This window comes from Filicampus tigris, chromosome 5 (assembly GCF_054856515.1).
Source record: "Filicampus tigris isolate MCC_2025a chromosome 5, RoL_Ftig_1.0, whole genome shotgun sequence".
NCBI classification, from domain to species: domain Eukaryota; kingdom Metazoa; phylum Chordata; class Actinopteri; order Syngnathiformes; family Syngnathidae; genus Filicampus; species Filicampus tigris.
The window spans coordinates 15,233,948-15,243,161 of record NC_141221.1 but is presented as its reverse complement, the minus strand read 5'-3'; the positions used below and the strand labels follow the sequence as shown (position 1 = coordinate 15,243,161).

Below are 9,214 nucleotides of genomic sequence, written 5' to 3'. Positions count from 1 at the left end.
CCACTTTATGTTAAGTTTGAAGTGGAATTACGTTAAAGCAGTGCAACTCAATTATTTTCTGGTGCACACCATCTAGGAAGAAGAAAACACTTACATTTTCCGCCACGACTGTAGATATCATTTGACTATAAAATCAGAAATTACCTGTAGTACGAATATAGCCTGAGACAAATTTGGCAAAAGTGCTGAAAACAAACCAGCCGAGGATTTTGGTTTTTTTAGGTTATTAAATCGCACACAACAAAAAACTAAATCACAAGGATGACAGAAATAAAGTGATTACGAAACCGATTTAAAAATATTTTTCATGAATCTGACAGACATAGGAAAGAAGATGAACAGAATTCCTTGGACACTTGTTTTTTTTCTTGATAATTAACAGAATTTATACTGTTGAATTGTAACCGCCCTACTGGCCAATGAGGAAAATCAGCATACGACACTGTACCACCCACACCCATTCAGCTTTGTATTAGAAAATTTAGGTTTGCGCGTCATCAACTGTGCAGTTGATTGCTGCTCTGTATTCACGATAAAAGGACAGAAAAGGATGGATCAGTTGCAAACTTGCCATTTGCACTAATTTGTTTGTCCTAAATAATTTAATTTCATCCTAACTAATGAGAAGCATAGAAAATAAACGTCTCACCTGCTAGTCTGGAAGCAGTTCCTGCGTCCATCCGACCCTCAGCCTTGATGCTCATTCCGCAGTCGTGGCGTATTCCTCAATCCTGCCTTACATGTGATTCGGGGGTGGAGCAATTTGTGTTGCACTAGTATTTTCTTCTGAAAGAGAGCGGGTGGGGGGTTGAAAGACGACAAACTGAACCTGACAGCACAAAAGTGTGATGATAACCATAAAACAGGAAATGGAACATACTGCGATATTCACACTAGCTACTAAGTACAACATGAACCATCCAATTAATTCAATAATAATGACAGATATTAATTTCACTCAGCAGATGGTAGCGTGTCTGTCTGGTAACTTACAAGCTAAGCGGATTTAATTTATTTTGTTTTATGACAATTAATAAAATCAACAAAGCTATTAATGTTTAATGATGAGGGCATTTTGACCCGGGAAAAGTAACTTTTCATGATTCCTAATGGGGAAATGAAAATTCCGCTCATTTTTACATCCATTCTATAAACAGGGAGTCACACATTAATTAATCCAACAGTACTAATTTCACTCCAACATACTCTTTTTATTTATTGAAAAAATATGAAAAGTGGTGCAAAATAGCAAAAACTTTCGGGAACCATTATACTAAGTGCTAATTGCACCAATGACTTGCCTGTTTATGCTGAAGAGCAAAGTGTCAGGAATTTGGGTTAGAATGCATCACGTGAACCTAAGCTGACTCGTACAAAAAAAAAAAAGTCACATTGAACTTGACGTAACTATGCAGTGTTGTTGGAGAACATTTGAGGATAAGTTCCCACATTTGCCACAACTAAAGTAATATACAAAGAAATGAAAAACAAAAGAGCCAGAGAGCCTCATCTAAAATTACCGGTAATTGGAGCCAGTATTATTGTATCAATGCTTTTACTGTTTTCCTCCCACAGTTTTTGGTGTATTATTTGTTCAAAAACTATTGTCTGTTTTTGTCCTCGGAACATCTTGTATCATCTTAGTGCCGAGAAACTATGTTGAAGTGAGTTGCGGAGCTTCATCTTGAAAAAAAATCAGTGCTTTGCTGGCATCTTGGTGCCGAGGCACTATGATGAAGTGAGCTGAGGTGCTTCATTTAGACGAGAAGAGTGCTTTGCCACGACCTTGTGACCTTGTGGTGCCAGGGAACTATGTTGAAGTCAGTTGAGGAACTTCGTTACGGAAAAAAGTAGTGCTTTGACATTATCTTGAGGAGGCTTTTTTGTGCCAAGGAACTGTGAAAGTGAGTTGAGGAACGTCATTTAGACAAAAGGAGTGTTTTTTTTGCATCAGCTTGTAGTATCGCGGTGCCAAAGAGCTACAATATGTTGAAGTACAGTAAATTGAGCTTAATTTAGTCAAAAGGAGGTCTTTGCCACCATCTCGTGAAAACATGGTGACAAGGAACTACGTTGAGGTAAGTTGAGGAGGTTAATTTACACAAAAAGACTGCTTTGTGGCCATCTGGTGGCATCTATGCGCATGTTAAAAACATTTTTTTTCTGCGCAGATTTTCGCGGCAGGGCTTGGTCCTTTTTCCACTGTACAGCAACTGGAGCTTCTTTAAACTGGTTTAAAATAATCCAACAAAGTGTTGGCCTGACTTCTCCTTCCGGTGCCTTTCTTCTCTTTGGCTTCTCTCCCGGGCTTCCTGGAAAGGGTGGGGATCTTCAGAACTGGCCCGCGCTGCTCCCACTCTCTTATCAGTTCCATTTGAAGGTTGGCCGGCAGCTGGGAAAAAACCTGAGGGTCCACATTTGGGGGCAATCGATGCGTCTCGCTGATGTCGGCGTCACCGCCGTATGAGCATGTGCTGCTCACCGGCCGCGACGCCCCCGCTGGGACAGAAGAAGCGCTCTGTGTGGGCCTGGCCTGAGGTGATGCCGCGTCACGGCTGATCAGGCTCTTTGTGGTGTTGTCCTGGGTGAATTGGTCTTCTGCACCACTGTCACTTGTAGAGGAGTCAATCTAAAAGGAAGTCACATTGAAAGATGGCAATGTCATAGTACTTAGCGTTATCAGGCTAAAATGTAAATAGAAGGAGGGTTGAATGTACAACAAATGGAAGAACGTATGTGTGTGAGTTTCAGAAGATTCGGTGTAGGCTGGAAAATGGCAGAGCGGCTTTTCCTTTAATAAACTTTTAGCGATGTTATTCAATTTTAGTTTAAAGTGGAAATCAAGTCAAACGTTTTCTTTTCAATAGTGGGTTTAGTCACGTGACTTTTGCAATGCGAGCCCGAGGTCACTTTGACGTCAATTCCTGTCGACTGTCTAATGTCAAAATCGCTGCACCTCCTTTATATTCAAGTTAATTATTACTTAATGTTTTTATAAAGTATTATACTGTCAAGTGATACGTTTCTTTTGTAAAACATGCTCTGGAGTGTTTTGAGTTACAAAAGTAAAACTTGTAAGTCAAAGCACCACTGTATACTGTATAATGTGTATTTTATGAATATTGTCACTGTCTGGCGGAAACCTCGTAGGGACAAATATGGTCAAATTCAGTTTTTTTTTTCACAAATCGATACTAATGGCCCTTTCCCACTTCGTCTGTAATTATAATGCAATTTTAGCCTATTTAAAGCAGTGACAATAGCAAATACACAAATACAAACAAGTAGACCGCCGCTCTTGAAGGCAACTTATGTTTGATAAGTTGCATGTATGTTTGCTGAAATGTGGCTAAATTACTTCCGTTTCCTCTTTCAGCGGAAACTGCGTGGCGTCATTTTCGCCTCTGTTTAACATTTGAATGTAATAAATAAAATAGTAAAGTTCTCTGGATTAAGTTGTTTATTTGTTTAAAGTAGATCCCTTTGATGCTTCGTTGCAGACGGACCATCGTGTGTCATGGAGGTGAGTCTCCGTTTCATATTAATATACGGGAGTATATAGTTGGCCCATTGTTTTATTTATTGCATCACTCCTGGCCATTAAGAAGGCATTTTGTGAGGGTGTTGTAGCCTCGGGCACACGTTTGCTTTTGTGACGTTTTCAAAGGCTTTTTGCACAATGGGGGCTTCACATTATCGTGGACTTTGAAGTACTTGCCTGCCGCCGGATTCGTTTGTACTAGCTTACTCAATGTGAGCGTTTAATTAGCATTTGAATGTATGTTTTAGGTAGTATTATGTGGACGTGAGTGTGCAATAGCAATATAAGGTATAATACAACTTGAACGAAGTGGTGACTGGGAACTCAACCAAACTGGCAGGTTTTTATTTTTTATTTTTTACCTCCTTCAATGTTGTTATTTTGACACTACGAGGATTCACGCCCGGCAGTAACGATATGTATGGTTTTCTCATTTTCCCTGTGAATTATTTTCCTTTTTCCCCATCCATCAATCTTCTGTACCACTTATCCTCACTTGGGTTGCGGGCAGGGTACATCCTGAACTGATTGGCAGCCAATCGCAGGGTATACAGACAACAACCGTTCATACTTTTTCTAATAATGAAGAGAGGAAAAAGAAATACAAAAAATATGTTATACAAATGAAAGCCCACTTTTTCTAATAATGAAGAGAGGAAAAAGAAATACAAAAAATATGTTATACAAATGAAAGCCCTTATTATTTATTAGAGGAAAGTTCTTAGAAAATATCTGATTTTGATTCGAGAAATTTGTGTTTGTAATTTCTTTTTAGCAATTCGAACTAAAGCCATCTTGTTACGTAATTAACCACAAAACACAGCTACGTATATTCTTGTTGTTTTGTTTTTAGCTAAGTAGTATAAGTAGCAATAGTAGTAGTAGCAATGTAGTAACTTCTACTTCAGTGTGCTACCTGGCTTTGTGTTTGCTTCTGGAGGGAGGCGCTGGGTGCGAAGAAGGAAGTGATGGAGCCTCTGGTGCTGGTGGCCGGCGCTTGGGTCTGCAAGTTGCTGAAACACACGTTGATGAGGGTCAGGTGGAATGGCGCCGCCGTGTCCACCATTTTGGAGAAGAGCTTCAGGGCCAAGGAGAGCAGCTGTGCCGGGGCGTTGTCGCTGCTGGCTAAGATGGATATTGCAAGAAATTAATGACAAAGCAAAGACCTCTGCCAAATCAAATTGGACCAGCTCCAAATTGTATTGCCCATAGCCATATTTCTTATATGACTGAATGCTATCATTACGATTCATTGGGAAAGAGATGTCCTTTATAAAATCCTTGCTCAGATTAAAAAAAAGTGACCATATTAATCAATAATTTGACATTTAACCATCTTTTACTGAATATACAGTGATATTTCTTACTGTGTGTTGCAAAATTTTGATGAAGGTTTTTATCATAAACGATTTGGCTTAAAGTGAAAGTCGACCTAAAAAAATCTTTGCAATAATATGTTCTGTGCGATTTCACTAATTTAAACATGACATTCTGATTAATATTACATTTGTGGAATGAGTTAAGCAGCAAAATCCACCTGAATTTAGCCACCTTGCCACTTTCTGTCCACTAAAAATGACATCGAAGTTGCTCAGGCCAATCACGGCTCATCTGTTTTATGAAGCTGCGCCATGATTGGTCATTATCTGACCAATGAGCAACTGTGATGTCATTTTCAGTCGACAGCAAATGGCAAAATGTCCACCCCGAGATGGACAAAAACGGGTGGATTTCACTGCTTAACTCATATTCCACAAATGCAATATTCATCAGAATGCCGTGTGAGACTAGTGGGTCTGCATAGAACATATTCTTGTAAATAACATTTTTCCCCTTTTAAGTTGAAAGTGCATTCTTCTTACCCGAGGTGATCTTGTGCCCGACGTGGTTGGGGAGGGGGCACTGGCGACTCTCCCGACTGTGCCACTTGTTGCTCGCCGAGTATTTACGAACGGAGAGGCGGAAGGTTTGCGGCTGCCTGCCGTCTTTGCGCATCCTGGATTTCATACAAATGTGTCATCTGAATATAGAAAGGTTCATGTGTGACATGTTTCAGCACAGTTAAAATTGTTGGTACCAATTTGTTTAAGACCGTAAGAAAAAAAGAAAAACAGCCAATGAAATAAAATGAAATTGACTACATTTATAGTAAAAAAACAAAAAAAACACCAATTCACTGAAAATTTACTAGCAAAGCAGCCCTATAACATAACTGAGCCACCTCCCCATTTTACAGTAGGCTCAGTGTTCTTTTCTTGGGACACAAAGCACAGGAAAAATTGTTGGTACCGTCCCGTTCACGGTGGAAAATGTTTTCAAAAGATTTACCTTGGTCCCCTTTTTTCCCACTAAAACCTATCATTTGAATTTCGGTTATGTAGACTTTTTATGACCACGGTAGCTGCATCCAGTATCATAACAATACAGCTCAGTTCTTTGTATGGTTCCCTTCACAACATTTCAAACGATTCAATCAATAAACTTTGCTTTGCTTCACTGCTTGGTGGAAATGAATCTCTGAGAACAGTGTGAGGAAATGACTCTGACCTCTCCACCAGCCTGCTCAGGAGCTGCTGAATCTTGTCCATCACTTCTTTCACGCATGACATTTTCTTAAAGGAGTCTTCATCACTGAGAGACTAAAATCAGGTCATAAACATTGGTTGTGCATACCAATGACACGTTCCGCCGTTACCTGAGGGGCTCCGGTGGGGTTGACGGAAGAGTCATCCATCCCAAGGGACAAATTTTTCAGACGCGCCGCGCACGGAGAACCCAACTCTCTCACCAGCTCATTCAGAGGGAAGAGCTGCATGTCCCTGACGCTGACCAATCCTAGTGCTTGGAGTCTTTTGGCTGTTTGGTGTCCAACCCCTGGAAACAACATTGACAAACAGTGTTAACAGATTTTTTTCACTTATATGACATTTTTGAAATATAATGGCCCAATACACATTACTTTGTCATCAAAGCTAAGACTGAACGTGTTTAAAGGGGAAATCAACCCAAACACATTTTTTTCAAGAATATGTTCCCAGCAGACTCGGTAGTTAAAACACGGCATTCTGATAAATGGATAAATTTGTGGAATAAGAGTTAATCCACCCCTTTTTCGCCATTTTAGGGGGCGGCCATTTTGTCCCTTCTGCCGAGTGAAAATGACATCACAACGGCAATATTTATCAGAACGCCTTATTTCAACTAGTGGGCTTGCAGCTAGAACATGTTCTTGAAAAAAATACATGTTTTGGTTGACTTTTTTTTAAATACACTTACAATACATACCCGGTATCTTACGGAGGCCGCTCAGGCTGCCCATGAGGTCATCGACATTTCCCGGCAGCAGTGTGGTTTGCTGATTGGGCTTAAAGGTGCCCGACACCAGCTTGGCCAACAGCTTGCTGGTGGCGACACCGGCGCAGCCGGTGAGGCCCAGTCGATCGCGGATGGCTTCCCTCAGCTCAGCGGCGACGTGTGACCCCAACGCCAACTCTGGGTGAATGATGGCTTTAGCCTCTGCAGCCTCACCTGTGCATCAAAAACGATCACATTGTAGGAACACAGGTACAGTAATCCACATGTTGGAGCCCTGCCGCAAATAGCAAACCGTGAGTAACTACTAACTGCCACCGCCCGGAAAAATAATATAATTGGTTGTATTAATTGAATCATTTAAACCGTAAATATACCAACAACTATGATCCCAAAGCACTTTAATATTATTAGCAAATAGCTGGGGACAGGTTCCACCCCCAAAAATAGGTGAATACGTAAATAGTAAACTACAAATATGCATTGCATTGATGTTTCGGTGCTTACTTGAAATGCTGTAGACGTGGCCTTTAAATGAGAATTCTGGTGTGCGTGGCAGCCGTTTTGCTATCATCTCTGTGACGTCCACGAAGTTCTCGTCAAAGCCAAGCCTCTCTACCAGTGGACAGAATGACAGCAGCAGGTCTTGTACAAAGGTGAACAATGGGGAAAGTAAGAAGAGAAAACATTAACAAGCACTTACATACAGGGCATATACATTTGAAGAATAACGATAAAAACATATCCAACTACTGTGGATGTAAGGCCTACCCGTCACTTGATAGGACATTTCTCTGTAGTGCGTCAGGTCTTCTCCTTTCACCAGCACGAGCTGAGGACATTTACGTTTGGCGTCGGTGACGGACATGAGCTTGGTGACACCCTGCTGCCTCGCCACATAGTTGCATGTGACTATGATGTACTTCTGTTGGATACCTGATGGGATCACAAAGATATTAAGGGGACCCATTGTTTCACAGTGACTTTTAAAAAGTGTCTCTGGAATGCTTGAGAAATGTAAAATCACACAACTACAAAAATCTTTTGCAAACTGCCCAGTTCCAAAAATGTGTCAGACAATTACGCCTTCTGAATTTTGAATAATTTACATAATTGGAGAATCTTTACCACATCCATACATCTATTATCTAACCTTTTTTTCCTTTCTTTAAATTAAATCATCTGGAAGCCATTTATTTTTAATGGTGATGTTGTAAGGAAAGTATTCTAAAATGTTTAAGGATCATATTTTGTGGGAAATGTACTGTTTGGACTACGGTATTCATATTGGATTTTTAAAAATATTTTGAGCAGAAACAATTACTCATAGTTTTAGCACTAGGACGCGTAGATAGCGAGAGATTACACCACATGGAAAACACTATCATGTCAAAGTCAAACGGTAAGCAGAGCTGCAGTGTTGCTGGATGTGCAGATAAGTGTTGATTTCTCAGTGAAGTTGTTGACTTGAGAGCAGGGGGTGAGGGGATGTTTGTGACTGGTATTGTGTTCGCTGCATATGCTACACACAACGTTTCCATTACGTTAATTGACGTACCAAGTCGGGGGAGCAATGGCTCAATCGCCTCAACAATACCACACATTAAGGAGATAATATAAGAAGGTTTGGGGTCATTTTAAAGCATGGCACACACGTTACAAGGCAATCTGAGACTTGTTTTAAATTGGGGCGCTAATGCATAGGCTAATATGTCTTCTTTAAAGCAAACCTAATATTTTCTCTTGCTTGATGGTAAATTAGAGAGGGTTACCTAGAGGAACATCTCTCAATGCTGGGTTTCGGATCATTTCCACCTGAGCATAGAAGCAATCCAGGTCAAAATGCAAAATGACTCTGAGGGTAGGTGTTGAAGTCTTACTGAGGCTCGACCCTGAAATTGTCAGAAAATATCAGACACACTTGTATCGAAATAACGAATGGCGTAGTTTGGTTTTAATTGGTTGTGACGATACGTTACCAGAAGCGCCACAGGTTAGGTACGAATCCGTCAAATGTTGATTCCACACGGTTTCATCTTCTTCCATCTCGTCCTCGCTGCTTTCCATTGGAAAATTGTGGTTTATATCAGTGTAAAAGTTGAAAATAGCGTCGATATTTTTCTCAAAGTTAGCATTTGCGTCAGCAGGTGTCGCGGCAGGTTCACGTCACTTCCGCTTATGCCGCGGCATGTCGCGACCGCTGCGGTGCTGCCGAATGGACGCTAGAGGGTGACACGGGATTAGATTTTCACAACCGTCCCACCCGGCACGTTGGACGACTGGTTAGCACGTCGGACGACTGGTTAGCACGTCCGCCTCACAGTTTAGGGGTCGTGGGTTCGATCCCGGCTCCGGCCTCCC

At 41.0% G+C, this 9,214-nt stretch overlaps 1 protein-coding gene across 4 annotated transcripts; it reads right to left on the bottom strand.

Annotated features, from left to right (window-relative positions):
• Positions 1-687: 687 nt before the first annotated feature.
• On the bottom strand, positions 688-9,073 carry poli (polymerase (DNA directed) iota). 4 transcript variants are annotated; one of them, XM_086030113.1, is made up of 11 exons: positions 8,833-9,073; positions 8,626-8,745; positions 7,625-7,789; positions 7,361-7,498; positions 6,827-7,069; positions 6,237-6,415; positions 6,089-6,180; positions 5,404-5,537; positions 4,458-4,666; positions 2,483-2,629; positions 688-786 (listed from the first exon to the last, which is right to left on the bottom strand). In XM_086030113.1, the coding sequence occupies exons 1-11, from the start codon at positions 8,918-8,920 to the stop codon at positions 688-690; spliced, it is 1,614 nt and encodes a 537-aa protein (XP_085886239.1). In that variant the 5' UTR covers positions 8,921-9,073. The 4 variants fall into 4 exon arrangements, with proteins under 4 accessions (XP_085886239.1, XP_085886238.1, XP_085886237.1 ...); XM_086030112.1 differs by lacking the exon at positions 688-786 and adding an exon at positions 1,191-2,404; XM_086030111.1 differs by lacking the exon at positions 688-786 and having other exon boundaries at positions 1,191-2,629; positions 7,361-7,468.
• Positions 9,074-9,214: the final 141 nt, after the last annotated feature.

What these genes read in the sequence shown, in the direction of transcription:
- poli (XM_086030110.1), bottom strand. Translation starts at nt 8,920, where the DNA reads ATGGAAAGCAGCGAGGACGAGATGGAAGAAGATGAAACCGTGTGGAAT. An exon ending in AATGTCCTATCAAGTGACGG is followed by an intron (nt 7,499 to 7,624) that starts GTAGGCCTTACA and finishes CCTTTGTACAAG; the next exon opens with ACCTGCTGCTGTCATTCTGT. An exon ending in CCACGTCTACAGCATTTCAA is followed by an intron (nt 7,070 to 7,360) that starts GTAAGCACCGAA and finishes TTTGATGCACAG; the next exon opens with GTGAGGCTGCAGAGGCTAAA.